General features: G+C 37.9%; 2 protein-coding genes and 1 non-coding gene across 4 annotated transcripts; all 3 read left to right on the top strand.

The window, feature by feature from the left end:
• Positions 1-88: 88 nt before the first annotated feature.
• Positions 89-2,072, top strand: LOC116202338 (methylsterol monooxygenase 1-1). Its single transcript, XM_031533862.1, has 5 exons — positions 89-550; positions 786-1,108; positions 1,368-1,515; positions 1,607-1,639; positions 1,733-2,072. Exons 1-5 carry the CDS (start codon positions 221-223, stop codon positions 1,811-1,813), a joined length of 915 nt encoding a protein of 304 aa, XP_031389722.1. The 5' UTR covers positions 89-220; the 3' UTR covers positions 1,814-2,072.
• Positions 2,073-2,788: 716 nt separating this feature from the next.
• Positions 2,789-2,861, top strand: TRNAK-CUU. The gene has a single exon. It is a non-coding gene; the product is annotated as a tRNA-Lys (tRNA).
• Positions 2,862-5,717: 2,856 nt separating this feature from the next.
• On the top strand, positions 5,718-9,929 carry LOC116204581. Of its 2 annotated transcripts, none has more exons than XM_031536733.1 (2): positions 5,718-8,375; positions 9,136-9,929. In XM_031536733.1, exons 1-2 carry the CDS (start codon positions 6,064-6,066, stop codon positions 9,140-9,142), a joined length of 2,319 nt encoding a protein of 772 aa, XP_031392593.1. In that variant the 5' UTR covers positions 5,718-6,063; the 3' UTR covers positions 9,143-9,929. The 2 variants fall into 2 exon arrangements, with proteins under 2 accessions (XP_031392593.1, XP_031392594.1); XM_031536734.1 differs by having other exon boundaries at positions 5,721-8,329.
• Positions 9,930-21,072: the final 11,143 nt, after the last annotated feature.

The raw sequence follows: 21,072 nt of genomic DNA, 5'->3' as shown, positions 1-21,072 counted from the left end.
TTTCGTTGTAATTTGGGCTATTCCTCCAACTTCACCGAAAAAAAAAAGAGGAAAAGACTGCTGTGTATAAATAAGAGTAAAGACACAAAACAAAAATCGGATATTCAGGACACTCCTACTCTTGTCTTCTTCCCCTCAGTCCTTTCCTTCGACCAATCGAAACGTTCCTCCGCGGGTCAAACCGGGCGGCATCAAACTCCCTGTTTCCCGTCGACAGGAAATGCTGCCTTACGGCACCATCAAAGACGCCGAGGCCGCCCTCGGCCGGAACCTCACGTTCGCGGAGTCCCTCTGGTTCCATTACTCCGCCGACAAGTCCGACTACTTCCTCTACTGCCACAACATCCTCTTCCTTTTCCTAGCCTTCTCCCTCGTCCCTATCCCCTTCATCTGCATGGAGCTCCGGCGTTCCGACACCTTCGACAGGTACAAGATCCAGCCCAAGGTCAGGCTCACCCTCTCTGAGGTGGTCAAGTGCTACAAGGACGTCCTCCGGATGTTCTTCCTCGTCGTGGGTCCCTTGCAGCTCGTGTCCTATCCTTCCATCAAGGTAATGGACTAAGCTAAGCTGTCAATCCAATGCCGCAGAGCATTAAAATTCCGGAACTGGGTTGTCGAAAATATTCGATCTTTTTAATATGATAACGCCATGACTGCTGATCAGAATTCATACAATGATCAAACTCTTTGCAAATGTTTCTGTTGCCTAACGGTCCTGGTTTTATCGACAAGACAACGTTGTCATGGCTTATGCTGACATTCTTGTTCTAATATTTTCCCGACAGATGATTCAAATTCGCATGGGATTGCCGTTACCATCCGGGTGGGAGATCATGTCTCAGTTGTTGGTTTACTTCTTGATAGAGGACTACACTAATTACTGGATCCACCGGTTCTTGCACTCCAAGTGGGCGTACGAGAAGATCCACCACATCCACCACGAGTTCACAGCCCCAATCGGGTTCGCGGCTCCTTATGCCCACTGGGCGGAAATCTTGGTGCTTGGGATCCCATCCTTTCTCGGGCCTGCCCTCGTTCCGGGCCACATGATCACCTTTTGGCTGTGGGTAGCTCTGAGGCAGGTTGAGGCCATTGAGACCCACTGTGGGTAAGCATGCCGAAAAATTTGCTTTGCTCCCTCAGTCACTTTTTCTCCTTTTCCTAGTTTCTTGATTGTAAGGAAAAGATGGTGCCCTTTAGGATTACTTTCGGTTCTTTTCTCTTTTAAGAACAAATTTTGCGGAAAGCAACATCGGATAATTATGGACTTATCCAACACTCCAATTACTACTATCACAATAAACAAGTTTCGCCAGAGCATGAAAGTCGTAATAGACGATGGACTCAGTAAAACTTTCATGATGCAGGTACAACTTGCCTTGGTCTCCCACGAAGTATATACCGTTCTATGGCGGGGCCGAGTACCATGATTACCATCACTATGTTGGAGAACAAAGTCATAGCAATTTTGCTTCGGTCTTCACTTACTGTGACTATATCTATGGAACCGACAAGGTCGGAAGAAAACAGCTTTTCGTGAAGTTTTTTCTACAGTTTAAACTGCTTTACGGTTTCTTTCAGCTGACAAAATATTGTCTGATGACAGGGTTATCAGTACCACAAGAAGCTCCTCAGCAAGGTAAAGCGTTCGGCCCAGTGCTTGATCAGATCTGATTATCACATGTTTGTTTGCCATGATTAAGTCTCTTGTTTCTTCTCTTGCTAAATTCAGTTGAAGGAAGAGTCGAGAAGGGGCGGCGATCAGAATGGAGAACAGTTCAGTTATTCTGACCAGGATCGCAAGTGCGATTAGCTGCACTATGGAAGCTCCGGTTCTGTTTTGATTATATCCGTCGCTGGCCTAGCATGGAGATTTAAGTAGAACGTGCTAGCAGTTTAGGTAACTTTTGAGTGTCTGTGGGAGTATGATTGTGCGTAGGGCAAGTAGGGGATTCGATCGATAAGTTGTTCGGATCAGTGTACTGAATATAACTGTAAACTTCTTGTTCCTCAAAGTATTGTACTGTCATTAGATAAATATGAATTCAGATCATGGCTCGTATTTAAGAATATGGATTATAACAGAAATACGCATTCATTTGACACAACGATTAAAATGTGTTGGCGCTTAAGGAAGGATCATTCCTGATATCATGTTCGAGAATGACAGGACTGGTGGGTTTAGCTAGATCATGCCTTGTCTATTATTCCTGCTCCAAATTATTAGAGTCGACATGGGCATGGACCACGGAAATGGTCGCGTCGCATTCGAAAGATGCCTTTCCCAGTTTTAAGCTCTCATTTCATCTACCTTGGGAGAAAGAAACAAAGTCCTACTCGTAGGAATATGTATATTGTAGTGCTCGAGTCGATTAAGGGATGTCGGAATCTATACATGACGGGAGGCACAACAAGAGCAGCCGTCCTCGTCGTGGCCGGGATTTCACTGTCGGCCAAAATAATTGGTTTATGAGGCTTCTCTCTCGCAAGTTTCTAAGCTGCTGATTTGCAGATAATACTGGTCAGGCAAATCATTGCTGCTGGACGTCAATCGCGCAAATGCTTCTAGCTCCAGCACAATAACAAAAACCAAATATATCATGCTAGTGGTTCCGTCGATTTTTCAAATTCCAAGATCAGCAAGTTTAATCCTGTTCCTGGGGAACGAGAAAGGGTTACTGAACTCGATCGACCTGAGATAGTGGAATGGTGCAGAGATACCTGCAGGTATGGAATGACGAATAATTTCCATAGCCAAAAAGAGATATACGACAAACTACAATCGAAAGCCCGTCTAGCTCAGTCGGTAGAGCGCAAGGCTCTTAACCTTGTGGTCGTGGGTTCGAGCCCCACGGTGGGCGTCCTGAGTTTTTCATTTTTTGGTTCCTTCGGCCTTCAATATGAGTTGGGCTCAAGTTCGGCCCAAGATTTTAGGTTACTGGGCTCATCTGTTGTTGGGCTCGATGACCGAAGAGCTAGGTTTTCAATGTGAGTATTCTAATCATCATAGGCATAAGGCATGTTTTGTATTAGTAGCCATGTCTCTGAGCTATCTTATCTAAACGAAAGCCCAAATAGATGTCCAAAGTGACTTATTTTGCTCCAACTATGTTTGAAGATGAGTGGCAAAGCCAGTATCTAATCATAGCCCGAGCTTTTCGCGAAGGCAAATCACGTGAACCAAACCATTCCATGGATCCACGGGCCAGAGTCAGTCGCGTCCCCAAGCATCAGCTTTACCATTCAACCGAGACCCGAATCTAGACCTCGCCATTTCAGCGAAAGTGAAAATCTGGAGTATCGGGATTACATCCGAGCAAGTGCCCTCCCAAAGCACTTGAAAGGAATTTGGGGGCAAACTTGTGGGGTCAGAGGTGAGTTTCCTGTTGCAATTAATCTCATGTCATGAGCAATGCGACGTATCCGAAGTGGCAAAAACCCCAGTGGGATATTAGCTGGCCTCGGTAAGTTTTTAGGTACCCTCATGGCCCAAATACAGTAGCCTTCTTTTAATGTTTATATATATAGATAGATAGATTCTCAGTACAATTATGTTATGGGGACATTGAAAACAAATATATCAGTTTTTATTTCCATAAGGTGCTGACTCAAAGGGTCATTGCACTCTTATTGGGCACTTAATTTCCCAAAATTAATTCACATTTTCATGGAATCTCTTCAATTACTTTCTTCCACTTAGCCCCTATTATGGCCACACACATTTTTACATTTAAGTAATGCAAATCTTTTAACTGTTACATGAATTTGATTTCCATTTCATCCGAGAAAAAAAGTTTGTTTTTCTTTTATTTTGGTGGTGTGACTAGTGATGGATCGAATCTCTGAAGTCAAGGCAATCTTTGACCAGAAGTGGAAGTTTGTAATTAAAAAAAAAAAGAGCACTACTGAGGAAGAGGATGAAGTCAATTGTGTATGCTTTGGCTGGCATGGCCTCATGCAAATGGGAAGCAACATGAACTGAGCTTGTCATGTGAAAGGAAGGGCAATTAATTAAAGTAGTTTGCTAAATTTGAATATGTGTACAAGGTTAGAACTTCCACCTCTTTTGTGCACAAAATATTAATAGCCCCCCCCCACAATTACTAGCTCTCACTGTGCCTTTTGTCTTACTTACCCTTTCATCAGCAAACTTGACAATTGTATCAAAAAATGGCCCAGTTGGAGTGCCACATCGAGATCCTCATGTTGCTGCTCTAAATAATATGATGAGAAAGGATGGTAAAAGTTACAATAAAGAAAGTGACTAACCACGCGGAGAGAACCTCGAGTTCGAAAAATCTCAAATTCATTTTACCGGGTAGCCTAGGATCCGAGGAGGCTCATGACAATGGCGACACTGTAATTTAATTGATGTTAGAATGGAGTTCATAAGTCGAATCTAATATATGACGGTATATTTTTTTCGGTGAACTTTTTTTCTTCTTTTTATTTCAAATACAAGTGAAGTCCATTAAATATTAGTAAAGAATTAAATCCGGGGCTTCTTAATTTATAATCGAAGAGGTAAATGCAATTGTACTAAATTCTGTTTTTTTTTTTTCTCCTCATCTTTTTATTTGGTAAGTTATGGGAAGCCCTCAATCAGTTGGCTTATACAATTTACTGCTCCAGTGCCGACTTGATCATAATTATGAGGTGCTTTCAATTTAAGTGAATTTTATATCGATGATAAGTCGACTAATATCATCGATAATTTTTGCCAATAACATCACACCTGGTGGTTGTTTGACTCAAGTTTTTTTTTTTAATCATTCGAATAATCCTTGGAATAATGATTATAATATGGATGTATGTAGATAATATTGGAAGCACCTCAAGAATAATTATTGAAGCAAAATTCTCTAGGGCAAAGAAAAAGGATCTCGTAGAAAAGTATAGGAGGGAAAAAGAAAGAAGGAAACGGACAATACAGAGTCTACCCCACAAACGACCCCAACAAATACACAAGAAAAAGGAAAACCATAATAAATTAATAAAAAAAACAATAAAATACGAGGAAAAGGGCAACAACATGAAACGAGTGTCTGAATAAACTTAAAAAAACAAACAAAAAAAGAAAAGGCCAAAAAAAAACCATAGAAAAGCAATTCTCTCCCCCTGCTCGAGCGCGCGTGAATTGCACTCTCCAATTACGAGAAAGTGACAGCCCATGTCAGTATGCATTTGGTACGTGGGACTTTGGCGTTGCTTCATTCTTATTAGTTCCCCCATTACACCTTCACAGCCCACTCGCACCATGCCGGCGCGTCCCACCTCGGTCCGTCCCTCGTACGCTCCCTTATTATAGTTTAAACCTACACACACTAGTCAGTCCCTCTTCCTTCCTCTTGCCTATCATGTAAATTATCAGATAATCTCGACATTATACTTTCGATGATGATATATGATCCGTGCATTTCTTTAAATACGAGAGAGTCAATCTTCCTTCATCGACCGGGGCTCGAATTACCGACTGAGCTTATTTATCATCGACGCATGTGTAATTCTGCGTGAAATAAACCTCAAGCTGTAGTAGTTACTTGGTCTGGGTACGCGACTATCCACAACGTACCATTACGTTGCGACATATGATTAAACCGTTGGAGTTTTTTTTTTTTTATATACGTTGCGGAGGTGATTAAAGAGTTCGGTCGCTTCATCAGTAACTGTGATTAGGATTAGTAGTAGGGCAGGCACACGATGAAGCCGTGGAAAATTAGACGGCAATTACTTCATCAACCTTTTTCGATCTTGTTTATTTTCTCTCTCATGCCCTTTTTTTCTCATTCTCTCTCTTCCCTCTGTCTCTGTCTGTCTGTCTCTCTCTCTCTCTCTCTCACTAAAAAACTTCTCAAGGAGCATAATTGACCCATCAGTGATACAAACACCACACTCTCTCATCAGACAGACAAACCCCAGCTCGCCGGACTCGGCCGATGGACATCCGACGTCTCCCGCCGCCGGGAAGGCCTGAATGCGCCTCCACGTGACAGCACAGCTTCCGAAATTGGCATTTTTGTCCCGAGATTCCTGCCCTCCACTTTCCATCCCACTGTCTCTGTAATGGCGGCCACCAACGCTTCGTCGCAGCCTGCACCGCTGGACCAGCCTGTCTCCACCGACGAGCTGGCGGCTAAGGCCGTGAACAAGCGCTACGAGGGGCTGGTGATGGTCCGTACGAAGGCCGTCAAGGGGAAGGGCGCGTGGTACTGGGCGTACTTAGAGCCGGTCCTAGTACACAACAGCGACACCGGTCTCCCGAAAGCCGTCAAGCTCCGGTGCTCCCTCTGCGACGCCGTCTTCTCCGCCTCCAACCCTTCCCGAACGGCCTCCGAGCACCTCAAGCGCGGGACCTGCCCCAATTTCAGCTCCCTCCCAAAACCCATTTCCTCCCTCTCCCCCACCGGGGCATCCCTCCTCCCTCCGCCTCCTGGCGCGGCCTCGACTCCGCAGCCCAACGACCGCAAGCGGAGCAGGGGCTCCTCATCGGCTGGAGCGCCATCGGGGACGTCGTACCAGGTCCCACCCCTGACAATCATTGACCCCTCCCGTTTTGACTACCCGGCATCAGCCGCCACAACGGCGGCGGCCGGCAGTCCGCAACAGCAGCATTTGGTTCTGTCGGGCGGGAAGGACGACTTGGGTGCACTGGCCATGTTCGAGGACAGCGTGAAGAAGCTCAAGAGCCCCAAGACCTCTCCCGGTCCGGCCCTCAGTAAGGCCCAAATCGACAGTGCTCTCGATTCCTTAGCTGATTGGGTCTACGAGTCTTGCGGGTCGGTGTCCTTTACGAGCTTGGAGCACCCCAAGTTCAGAGCTTTCCTCGGTCAGCTCGGGTTACCGGCGATCTCAAGACGGGAATTTGCGGGTGCACGGCTGGACGTCAAGTTCCAGGAGGCAAGGGCCGACGCCGAGGCGAGAATAAGGGACGCCATGTTCTTTCAAATCTCTTCCGATGGGTGGAAATACAGAGGTAATTATGCTGAAGACAATCATTTAGTCAACTTGACTGTGAATCTCCCCAACGGGAGTAGTCTCTATAGAAGGGCTGTGTTTGTCAGCGGCTCGGTTCCTTCTAATTATGCCGAAGAGGTCCTGTGGGAGACGATCACCGGCATTACTGGGAGTAATATTCGGCAATGTGTAGGTATAGTTTCTGATAAGTTCAAGGCCAAGGCCTTGAGGACCTTGGAGAGTCAGAATCACTGGATGGTTAATCTCTCTTGTCAGTTTCAGGGTTTTACAAGCCTACTGAAAGATTTTGGGAAGGAGCTTCCTCTGTTCAGGACCGTGACAGAGAGCTGCCTTAAGGTTGCCAGTTTTGTGAACAACGACTCTCGAGTTCGGAAGAGTTTCCACAAGTACCAGATGCAGGAGCACGGACATTATGGGCTGATCCGGGTGCCTGCCCACATCCACCAAGAAGCGAACTTACAGCCCGTTTTCACAATGTTCGAAGATGTCTTCAACTCCTCCCGGGCGTTGCAGTTAGTTCTGCTCGATGAGTCATATAAGATAGTCTCCATGGAGGATGCAGTGGCTTCTGAAGTTGCGGAGATGGTTCAGGACACAGTCTTCTGGAACGAGCTCGAGGCAGCGCACTCACTGGTCAAGTTGGTCAAGGACATGGCCCAAGAGATTGAGTCTGAGAGGCCATTGATCGGGCAATGCCTTCCTTTGTGGGATGAGCTAAGGCTGAAGATTAAGGACTGGTGCTCGAAATATCATGTCCCTGAAGGCCCAGTGGAGAAGGTGGTGGAGAGGCGGTTTAGGAAGAACTACCACCCTGCTTGGGCAGCTGCATTTATTCTCGATCCACTCTACTTGATTCGAGACACGAGCGGGAAATATCTCCCACCATTCAAATGCTTGACTCCCGACCAAGAGAAGGATGTCGATAAGTTAATAACAAGGCTAGTCTCCAGGGAAGAAGCCCACATTGCACTGATGGAGCTCATGAAGTGGAGGACAGAGGGCCTTGATCCTGTCTATGCCCGAGCAGTGCAGATGAAGGAGCGGGACCCAATCACAGGGAAGATGAGGCTTGCAAACCCCCAGAGCAGTAGGCTTGTGTGGGAGACATATCTCACAGAGTTCAAGTCGCTTGGGAGAGTTGCGGTCAGGCTAATTTTTCTCCACGCAACTTCTTGTGGCTTCAGTTGCAACTGGTCATTCTTGAGGTGGGTCTCGGCTTCAGCCCGTGGGTCCTCAAGGGTGGGCTTGGACAGGGCTCAGAAGCTCGTATTCCTGGCTGCTCAGGCAAAGCTCGAGAGACGCGATTTTTCAAGCGAAGATGAGAAGGATGCGGAGTTGTTCTCTCCTGGAAATGGTGAGGACGATGTGCTTAATGAGGTTCTTGTTGATGCGCCCTCAGCGTAATGTTCTGTTCTTACACTGTTACAGTAGATTGCTGATTTGCAGGATTTATTGCATTTTTGCTCTGCTTCAAAATTATTATTTTTCGCTATTTTCATTTTGTAATTGTTTAGTTAGACGATTTTAGGATTAGTCAGCAGAAATTGATAGGATATTGGGGTCAGTTTTTGATACGCTGCTCAGTATCATATTTTACGTTGTTCTTTTTTACTACTTAGAATGAATTAGGAAGCCTAATACAGGCTTGCAAATTGAAACTCTTCCATTTGTAAAGATATTTGTAGATTTTATCATGTGGAATGTTCTTTTATCTCATTTCCTCTCAATCTAATGTTGCACGTAAGTAATATATCTCCTGATGTGATCTTTGAAGCTTAAAGAATCTCTGTGTTGTGCGGGCTAGTTCTTGGAAATGCAGATATATACCATTATTGAACATAAAATTAATATGGCAAATCTGATTTTGAAGGTGCATGACATTACTAGATGATTGATGACATCTGTATATTTAGTCTAATACTTGTTAGTAGTTTTCTGCCAAAGTATAAGCTGAAATGTGTACAATGTAAAGAATCACCAATTTTCTCATTGAACATGAAATTTCTTCCTATTACGACGCCGAAGAAACAAATCGGAAACATATGATGGCCTCTTCCTGTTTTTGGTTTAAAAACTTTAAAGTTCGTAAATATGTTTCTATTTTGGAGTTTGATGTTCGGATGAATGATGCTAAAATTATCTTTCTTTTATGGCAACAAGAATTTGACAGGGATATTGTTGCACTGGAGATGCCTCCTTAAGCAGATCAGAGAAAGCTCTCTGGTGGTTGAGTAGACATGATTAAAGTAAAAAACTCGCCGAGAAAAAGAATCCGATGACTTGGGAAGTTCTTTAGCGGTCGGGTTGGGCTGAGTTGGCGATGTCTGATTCGTTGAGCTGGTCAAGAAAACCAGAAGGACCGGTGACACGAGACTGATGTTTTTTACACAGGAGGAGGAGGAGGAACTGTTTCTTCATCTCATCCCTTAAGTGGAACCCCACCATGAGGAGAGTGGAGGTCTCTTTCCAAGCAGTGGTGTTGCTAATGGAAAGCTAGAGAGAGAGAGAGAGAGAGAGAGAGAGAGGGATTGTTTTAAGGCTTTTTTTCCTATCAAATCATTCTTTCTTTAGGGGGTAACTTCTCTTTTAAACCATCGCAAAGTTCATCAAGTTCGCGAGGAGCCATTGGCCGAGGTTCTAGAGGACCCCGCCCGAGCGGAAGGAACAGTTGTCGGGATGAAACCACCCGGAAGATGCTATGAGAGAGGAGACTCTCACCTTTATCGAAGTTGGATCAGATTCTTTGGCTGTTGATTCTGCTGGATTAGCTCAACTGCTTGCCTTATAACAGAGGATTAGAGGAGAAGCTAGCTTCTTATCGGATGAAACCTGGCCGTGCTTAGCTGATAGTGAAATAGAGAAGAAGAAGTCGATATTTGTTCATCGATTCTACTGTGTTGTTTCCAATGATATTGAATCAGTAACAAAAGGGATTTGATGATTGATTTCAGCTATATGCGAGAGCATCGATGCATTTACTAACGGCAGTTCTTTTACATGACAGACGATCATTTAATATCGACGAAGTTTTTACGTAGATGATAATAATTGCAGATAGTACCGAACCTTTTTTTTAGCAATGGACCCCTTTTGCCCCCCCTCCCCCTCCTCCCATAACGAACTCCTTCACTAGAGACCCGACTCAATTCTCTTATCTTCTTTTTGCCTTTGTCTAGCAACGCTGGCAAGAAGTGACATTTTTCTGGTCGAAACCGTGGAAGTAAAAGAAGGAAACGTAAAAGGAAAGGGAGCGATGGTTAAATTAAATGCATGCAGTCAAGGAATCCGGTATATTTGAGTCAGGCTAATTAGTACTTCAAACGTGTGGTTCGGCGGATTAATCGGTAAGAGAAAATGAGAGGGCTCTTGACAAAAGGGTAGTCAGCAGATTGTTTTATCGGTCCTTCTTTTTTTTTTTTTTTTACTTTTTTCTAGAAGTGTCCCCTATTATGGAATCAATCACACCATCCAAATTTTGCAAAGTTTCGATGGCAAAATTAGAGTAAAAAGATCATTCACTACACAACCCCCCTCCCTCATCATGAAATAATATGTATTACCTCAAAGCAGTTGCGAGGGTTTTGATGAAACCTTTCTTTTGCTTTCTCTACCTGCTGATGAATCTTCATTAGTCACCCCCCCCCCCCCCCTCCCCTCATGTCGAGACAACACTAGAAACGGTGAAAAATCGAATGCATGACTCAAACACGGATGATAGTTCGATACGGACCATAATGAAATTATTCTTTTCTTTTTAAGAAATTGAGAGAGCAAATGAAAACGAATGATCAGTAGAAAGTCGAGTTTCGGATGAAAATTCATTTCTCCAAAACAAATATAAAGTGGGGGTGTAATTACTTAATTAGCGGAGAGACAAAAATTCTTGTCGGCAAAGGGTTTATTTGTTAATGCTGACTGCTCACCAACTAATCTGTCTCTGTGTCCAAATACTTATGTCTTCACAAAAAGGAAAAGAAATGTAATCATTTGTTTTGGACGACCACCCCCTCCTCTCTTTCTTTGTACAAAGAATCTTTTCCCTCTTCCAATGCCATTCTTCATTTTTAAGTTTTTTCCCTTTTGATTTTTCTTCCTTAATATTAGATGTGATACATAATATAACCACATATCAAAAAACAAAAAAACTTTTTTCTTTATTGCTAATTAGGAAACAATAACTTTTTAATGCAATCTCAAAATTGATTTTCTTCTTTGGATAATACCTTGACGTTTTGAATCAACAGAAATAGAGTGAAACGAAATTCTCGTATACGCCAAATAATCTATCAATTTTCAATGGGGAAAAAAATGATGTATCAATGTTCAAGTTCATGAGAGATTCCTTACCTATTTGCAGATGCTACAAATGAGTACCTAGGAGACACATATTTTTCTTCGAGATTCTTCCAATGCATGTATTCGAGTCGATATTAGAAGAAAGTGAAACTTCAATCTTGCTTCAATCAATGAAAAGGATAGTATTTTACTAAAACACAAATGAAAAGGATATATAAGGTATGAACATTGGAGCATCATCATCACTTGTTTCATTGCTCATTTTAATGGGAAGTCGTTTTTGCTATATCCGTGACATGTTGTTTTCTAATTTCTAAATTTGTATATCTAACTAGCTAATCATGTGGGTGTGAAACTAAAAAATCGAAAACTAACTTCTAAACTCCGTCTGCTTGATTTTGAAATCCAGAAAACGATCTTGTAATCATGGATCAAAATACGTTTTAGTTTGGTTTGGTGAAAATTGATCGCTGTATATGTTCTCATGAGCTAACAATATGGTTAGAATAACTGATTATAACAGGCAGTTCGAAAAAATATTAAACTCTGATTGGTCGCCATGCATCTATCTATACATACTTTCAACATGATGATACCCATTCAATGAGATAGTGTTAATAAGTGATGATATCCCAATTAGAACATCTATAATATATATAAAAGTACGAGCACTTCCAAAGTATTTTCTTCAATTTTTATAGTTTCGAAAATACCCTTATACTCTCACGACGTTTTCTCATACACTTTCGGCTCGTGACTTTTGATCGTACCCTTAGTAAGGTGTTTCTCCAATTTTAATAATTCCGAAAATATTCTCGTGACCTTTTCTCATACACTTTTTGCTCGTGACTTTTGATCGTACTCTTTACAATATATTGATGTTTCATCTCTACACTCATTGTGAATTCTCCCCAACTGTCACCTGACGTCCCTTTTGAAAGATTTATTCTTCATTACAAGCACGTCTACTCTATAAAATTCTGAAATACAAATTATATTTTGTTATCTACCTAGATACATGCTTCCTTTGTAATATTCTGTTCGAATTTGCCCTCAATTTTATACTACAATTATATTCCTTCCATAACCAACTCTTTAATTGTCATATCTTTTGGTTAGTGTCCTTTCACTCAAACAATATAATTGAAAGTAACTATTGAAGATACACTTACACTTATATGCTTTTTCACGCTAACAAACACATTTCGAAGAAAAAACTGTTGAAACCTCAAGTATGGTTCTATAAATCTATATCTACATTTATACCTATACTATATAAAAAAGTATGGTCCCTCTTATAGTGTTTCTTTAATTTTTCTTCCCGTTTTACCCTCAGTTAACATAATGATATTACAATTTTACTCATGTATATAATTGACATAATAAATTCTAACTTCTTAAATAGCTATACCTTTTGGCTATTGATTGATTTCTTTTTGCTCAAAAAATGCAAGCGAAAGTAATTTCTTAAGATGCCCTCACACCGCTCGTGATGAAATAAAATTCACATCACCTTTTTATTTTATTTGAAAATTATTTTTTTAGCAGAAACAAAAAAATTATAAAAAAAAACTATAATGTAATTAGACAATCAAATCTAATGATTAAATAAGTGCAAGTATAATTAATCATCATAAATGGCATAATAAAAGAAATATTTAATTTCATATTTTATATTTGAAAAATATGATTGTGATCTAAACGGGCACGACTATTTGAAAAGGTGTATTTATTGTTACTATATATACTTTCCAGTTTTCCAAGAGACATATGAGAAACCATTCAAACTTCTCATTTTTTCATATGAAATTATTTTCTCTAACAATTCAATGAAAAATCTCTGAAAATTCTTGGTCATGTTACTCGAAAATCTCAGTGATCGTATTTCTATAGCATAAAAAGGTATGTAATCTCTCTTATAAAATATCATTTTTATTTGATTTTATAGATTTTTACATGTCATCAACAAAGAATATCTATGTGTGGTATTTTGTTTAACCCTTGTTCATAAGTCATACTTTTTATTTCAATAATATCATCGCCTCTTCCATTGTTTCGAGATTATTTGATTGTCTCTTGTCTCCCTCACTTTAATTTTGTACATACTCTTGATGCTATTTTTTTTTGTGGGGCCATTCAATTATTTCAATCCTTATTTGATCTCTAGTACATGAAGAAATATCATGCTTATTTCACGTGCTTATATGATCTTCAATTTCTAATTGCCATTGAATATAGGTGAATGAAGAGACAAGTAAAATATAATATATTTATCACCATATTCATTTTAGATTTGTATCATAACTGCATTGTTTCAGTAGTTCAATTTTTTTATCCTTTATTTTAGTTTTTTTGTCCACTGATAAGCGTAAGCCCCTCCTTCTCAATCTCTTCAATGGAAGAGAAAGAGAGAGAGAATTGTAGCCTAGCCAAGAGCCATGGGTTTGGTTGGAGTTTGTAGAAAAGAGAGGAGGAATTAGAGAGGGAGAGAGAAGACAAAGACAACAATTTTCCTTGAAGAGAAAGGCCACAAAAAAGGGAAGAGAAACGACATTTGTTTTTCTGATAAATACAAAAATGGAGTTTCTATTTTTCCTTATTTAAAGAATACATGTAAATGAAGTTTTCGTGGAGTTTAATAAAGGAAAAACAACCAGCCTTTGATTTGAATGGGTAAACTCTTATTGATATTTCTTTACCAATGTAGATTTGGGTTAGCGAAACAAGATTTGGTAATTGCATTTTCTAATTGTGTCTATGCATTGAGTCATTTTTAAAATTTTTAATTACTATATTTTCACATATATATTTTATGTCATGGAGATCTCAAAACAAAAATTTAGATAAAATACAGTTACACCCAATTTACTCATAAAGAAGATTAATTATAGCTATTAATCATTCATTAGTTTTGAATCTGTTTCTATTTTTTCCAAAAAGTTAGAACTACGAGTATATGATTTTGTGTCATTTTTAACAAATTTCACTCTTTTCTATCCTAATTATCTGGATTTTGTTCTTGCTCTTCGCCAAATACCAAGGCTCTGTATTATTAATTAATTTATTACCTTATTTTCATTTTATGATACTTTCCCACTCATTTTACATACAATGAAAATATAATTGGGTTTTTGTCTCATCATTTTAATAATCAATTTTTCATACTTTAAATATATATGTGTATAAAGAATTAAAAATTTATTAAATGATATATTGTGAAAAAAAATGCAAAATTCATAAATTTGAGACTTATTAAAAATTCATAAATATTCCTCTTTACCAAGAATTTTAAAAAGTATCAAAAATTGAAAATATTTATTTAGTTTAAATATGAAAAAATATGCTTTATTGAATATTTCCGTAACTAATAGCGCCTAATGTATACAAGTTTGAGTCTTCTTCATAGGACTTTAGTAAAGTAATTAATCTGATAAGAGTCTTTTACCCTTTACACTGATAAATTATGTCAATTCTCAGGTTATACCATTTTAAATTTTTGCAGATATAAAATTTAGTTTAGGAGCTCTATCGCCTAACGAGATTTTATTTCATGTAATTGAGTGCACATGATAAGAAGCAAAAATAAATGATGGTATAAGAGGTATGATTCATTGTTAATATTGTTTTTGACATTTTTTTATAAATAGAATTTTATATGTAAATCAACTTAATTTTTTGTTTAGTTTGAGCACAACAATTACTTTTAATTTAAATTAAAGTCTTATCAATTGATTTTGATGATCCATTAATAATATATATTTGTTGATTTTGTCCACTTAAACTAATCAATATGTAATGAAGCATGTTAGATATACTTAAAATTTTTAATGAAATTTAAATTATGTCTACATTTTCTTACATTTCAGTAGTACATATTATAACTCGATCGAAAAATATTTCACGTGCAACGCACGTGTAGATCTACTAGTCTTTACTATATGCACACAATCAATATTGTGATAGAAAAAAAAAACATGTTTCACCCAAAAGAAACAAGGAATATGAAATCTAAGTATTTAATTAAGAAAAAAAAGGATATTATCTTCGATTAATTTTCTTTTTGGTCCCCAAATTACGCCCCTTATCCCTTCAAAATCATGACAAAATAGGGCTCCCCCCAGCTGTTCGTGCATGGGGTATGGGGGAATCATATAATGGTACGCAAAAAGTAGCAAAAAGGAAAATAATTTAAATTACTTTTTCGAAAAAGAAGATACAGTCTACAATACTTTTCACTGTTCTCCCACGTGATACAATCACTATTAATTTAATTAATTAATTAAGTAATTATTTAATTATCAATGCCCAATAAGTATTAATTTCACACATCGAAATGCTCCCCAGAAAGTCTACTCTCTTTATGTTTAATCACCTAACCACCAACTTTGCTTTCTTTGCAGTCTTCGATGTGTCATTATCCTAAATTTTTGCAATTACTTGTGGTCCTAAACCTAATTACGCATTAATTTATATATACTTTCAGACATATGCACTCGTATAATTATACATTTGGGCTTGTTCATTGACCTTAAGATTACTAAATTTGTAATTCTAGTAAATGCCATATCACATAATGTTCATAATTTTACGAGTTTTTGAAATTACCAACACTAATAATTTCTTTGAAAAGCATTGTATGACAAATCAATTAGTGTAATAAAATTTTTTAATGAAATCAACGGGAAGGATTGATAAAAGTAAGCATACTTACCTTCTTTTCTCCATTGCGTAACCTCCTATTAAATTTCTCCGGATCACTTCTTGAACTGAATATTAATTAACTTTTTGTACTAAATTAAATTAACATATATATCAAATTACTGTATCCGTAATGGCAACACGTGTCCCATCCATTTACCTTTAGCAAAAGCGAATTATAATCTATACGAAAAAAAAAACTAGGGACCCATTGAAGAAATTATGTAGGGTTAACTAAGTTGGTATCATTAAGAGACATAACCCACATGGGTAATGATACCATTTGATACCCTACATATCGGGAATTCCAACTTTGAACTATCCCTCACCTTGCACACTAGCTAGCTACATATGCCATACCACCAATTAAGACTACCTGCTTTTAACTATGGTTGAATTTACTTACTCGAATAATATGCTCCCCGAAAAAAGAAAATCTCAAATAATAACATGAATGGGCTGTTTAGATCGCTGGAATATCAAATTACAGGAAATGTTAGATTGCATGGAAAGTAAGTCCAGAAATGTTAGATTACAAGAAATAAAACACCATTGTATTTGGTAAGTTATTATGTATTTGAGTAAGGTAATATGAGATTGTTGCATTTGGTATATTAAGTAAATTGATGGGAAAGTAAAGTAAGTTTACAAATATTCCCCTATACATTATATTTTTTAATTTTAAATATATTTTTATATAAGTATTTGTCATTTGTTTATATTAATATTTATTATAAATAATTAAATAAACATTTTTATAGACATAGAAATATTTATTTAAATATACATATATATAAATATATTATATTTAATATAATATGTAAATATTTTATTTACATTGAAAAACGACATTACAATCATGTTATAATATCAAAGATTACAACATGGGGTGTAATCTCACAAGGCCAGGGAAAGTCCAAATGAAATTTCCAGACTCCAAATTACACCCAAATGGTGTAATTGAGGGAGTAATCGAGGTGGGAGTTCGAATTCCAACCTTGATTATATCGAACCAAACCAAGGAAATTTTAAATTATTTTGCATTAGGTAATAACCTAAGCTTATTTATTTATAAAAATATTATATCGCGCTCAATTTTCTCTTTTTAAGCTGACATTGTCGCGATTAAAGTTGACCAGATGCTTTAAATTATTGTACCTCCATTCTTTTTGGGAGGAAAGATTAAAAAAAAAATCTACAGTCCCTGCAAAAATCTGAAATGTGAAAAGAACAGAGAGCAATATTTCATCCCTCTGCTTCTAATATGGTTAATTTCTTTATTCCCAAAATAAGAAATCTAATATATAATATTAAAATAAAAAAGAAAAATGAGACTTGATATGTTATTACACGGAGGAACAATAATCAATATATTTATCAAATATTTGATTGATTCAAACGGTTTAGCGATTGTTCCCTTAAATAAGGTCTTGGATTAGAGTTTTGCGAATGGAGAAAAATTCATATCGTGAGAGTTTTACTCCTTAAAAAACCGATCTGTTCGAACTGAATTAGTCGGACCATTTCGACTTTCGAATACGAGAGTCCTAATGAAAAAATTATTTAAAAAACCTTTAATTTGTGGTTGGAATCGATGCCCCCCACTCCCCGGAATATGGAGCCCTCAAATTGGAGATTCTCCCGATTCTGGTAAGTGGAGCCACAACCTCGGCCATCACTCCCCGATTGGGGTCGCCAGCGCCCTCCTCACAATTGAGGTCGCCGGCGCCTTTTGTGATCTAAACTTGGTATAAATTAATGAAAATTTTGATGATATCCTAGAATTGTTATAAAATTAAAAGTTTATGCATTTTTAGATTACGGAAAAAAAAATTCGTGATAAAATTGTTAAAATATGAAAATATTTATTTATTTGTTTAGTTTTTTTTTTTTGTTGGTTATTAATCCTAAAGGAAAGAAAAGGTGGGGGACAAAAGGAGGGGAAGATGAGTAGATGGGAGCAAGCAACAAAACAAGAACATGAAACAAAACCCAACCGAACGGGGAGCCAAAGGGGGGACGACGGTGGGCTTTTGACTGGACCACATTCTCCTCTCCTCGGTCTTTCTTTCACGTGGTCAACTACTGTTTAATGTTTCCCATTCAGAATCATTAGGGAAAAATAAAAATATAAATTTTTTTTTTGAGAAATTTGAAATATCCCAGTCGGTCAATTTTCCGTACAATTGCCTGACCTAATGCAACGGGGGTGTATGACGTCACCTCCCCTGGCCACCCCACCCCACCCCACCAGCATGGCATCTTTAATTTTTATTCTGTGGATGCACATGGATTGAATTGGTCCCCCTCGACCAACGCTACAAATCAACAAATTATTACAATTAATCTTATAGTTCTCTTCTAATCGTTTCGAGCCGAAGTGAAGCATTTGTTGATGAAGGTTTTGGTGAAACAATCATTAATCTACTAATAATGTCGTATGAATGCTAGAATTTACAATAATAATTTTATATGGGTTTCGTATCTCTTTGTTAAGGAAAAATAAAAAAAGGCAAAGAAAAGAATACTAGCACCGTCCATCTACATACATATTGCTAAATGGGTATACGTGAAGCTTGCAATATATGCATGTGACTTGTGAGTTGGTTGGTTGTCCGGTGGTTAGCATGGCAACCTTGGTTTTGAGAATGACAAGACCATTTAGGAAATGATCGCGCTCTAGCTGGTAGTAGTTTTGACGTCTAACGTAGGGAGTCAATCTCGTTTGACTAACAAGCGGATATACACGCACGTCGAAACAAAGTAATATATGTCTAACCGTTTTGGACCTTTCCTCGAGTGCCTAACTTTCAATTCAAATTTCGTACACGAATGAGCTGGTTGTTGATCCTTAGGTCCCGGTCCTTGATATCGAAGTAGTTGTTTTTGACTGCTTTGTTTGGACAAAACTTGCATCGAAGTGGTGTGTGGAAATGAAAATACAACCATGAAGGGGAAAAATACTAATGTGTTTGGGTCCTGGGCCTCATAATCACGGGCCCAAAAACATGTTAGCCCTCACATCGGAATGTAATTTGGTAAAATCAAGTAAACCAATTAATTTTTTTATTTTTTATTTTAAATCGAACTTTCTTTTTAACCTAGTAATTGCAAATACTCGATGTCAAAATACTTATCACCATGATTGTGTCTATGGTTGCAATCCCTCTAACATTATGACCATTTATTATATACGGATGCATCCGAGGAAAGTTTATATCAAATAATAGTTTTTTAACAGTAGCACACGGGGCAGATGGGACACGTGCCCATACAGTAAATCGCACGTGCGGCTTCTGTTTGGAGTCTGGACCAGCTGGGCGGGAACGAGAGATCCTCTCTGGCTGTGGCAGCAGCACTCATTAGCCTGCCGTGGTCTCTCTCTCTCTCTCTCTCTATGAGATTGTTGTTTTTTTATTTTCCTTGGCTCATAATTAATAATTAATGATTTTGATTTCTCCGCAATTTTTTTCCTTGAGAATTAGAACTTAATTCTAATAATAATGGACTGCCTCCACCGCCAATTACTGTATAAATGAATCCACAAAACTATAAAGTGTGCCAACATAGCTTAAGATTTGATTTTTTTTTTATTAGGACTAACCCGTTCGGTTATAAACATAGCTTTCATCAACAACGAGAAAGAAAGAAGGAATCGTTCTCACCATTTCTTTCTCATCTTAATTAATTACTTCTTTTAACTAAAGCCGTTCATTATTATAGCAATTAACTTCCTTAATCATGTCCCGACTGTGGTCCATCATCACATTATGTTCATTTTAGTACGAAAAAGACTTCTTTTTCTTTTTTTAAGTTTAAACGACAACAAGTAGGGGGGACAGTAGTTTATTTCTTTGTCAATGCAGACAACGGTTGCTGATTGGTTCCAAGATAACGGTCTATAAACATTCAAGAAAACAAATGACATGCCCAAGCAACTTTTGTTTATATTACAATAATAAATGATCTCTCTTATTCATATATTATCATCATAATGCCAAATTGATTTTATTTGCAAGATTACATGAGAGCGTGGGTTTCATGCAGGGCTTGTTTAATGGCTATGGTTTGAATATATCGATAGCGAGCTCGATCAAGTTGCTTCTTCAGCGTGGACGATTCTCCAAATAATTATTATCAATTATGATTAGGGTATCTGCCCTCTCTCCGCTTCTCTCCTTCACTTCTTAAATCGAACAACTCAATTGTGTTTTGATTTTAATTGATTAATAATGATTCTTTAAGAATTCTGTCATTTACTTTAGAATTAAGCATCTCGATTTCAATGTGCTCGTTTTTCTTGGTCTATGATCGCAGCGCTAGGTAAAAATTATTGCACCTGCTTCATCTTTTGGCTAACAAAAGGGGAATATCATTAGCCTAAATTTGACATTTTTTCAACTCAATATCCGTGGAACAATGGTGATTTGAATAAAGTTAACCTATCTTGTTTCTTTCTCTATATTATTTATTCGTATTGATGTAAAAATAAATGGATAAATAATGATTGCCTCAAATAGTATATGGAAACTCATTAGTTTTTCTTTCATTTTTAGTGAAATTACTTACATTCGTTCTCCTAATTTGACAGAACTGCTTTCGATTTTGTCCCTTTAAGACTTGCCCCTACTCGACCAAAATCCTGGATCCGCCTGTGTATAATGAATATATAGAGAGACATATTCCTATCTGCAAGATGAAACCAGACAAAAGGTTGGGTGGATTTTTTTTTTTTTTTGGGGGGACCCTAATAATTTGCTTGAGAGTAAAGAGATTATATTTCATTGGTCAAATATGTAAGAAAGTCTAAAATGGGGGTATAATTACAATAATTATTTTCTTGCAAATTGCGCTAATTAGGTGGATAAATCAGTCAGTGGGGTTATGAATTATAATACGTGACAAGATACGCAAGGATCGACATAGTGGGAGATTTTAATGACACGGATTAATATAAAAATCATTTTAATATATATATATATATCACGAGGTCTATACATATATGTTCCTAGCTAGAAAATTTAATACGCCTATAATAAGAACTATATAAATATATATTACAATAAAGTATATGTAATTTCTAACCAACTGATATCTGAAATC

The sequence above is a fragment of the Punica granatum genome, chromosome 4 (assembly GCF_007655135.1).
Source record: "Punica granatum isolate Tunisia-2019 chromosome 4, ASM765513v2, whole genome shotgun sequence".
Taxonomy (NCBI): Eukaryota; Viridiplantae; Streptophyta; class Magnoliopsida; order Myrtales; family Lythraceae; genus Punica; species Punica granatum.
Note: the sequence above shows the minus strand (reverse complement) of the source record. Positions and strands in the feature narration are given on the sequence as shown.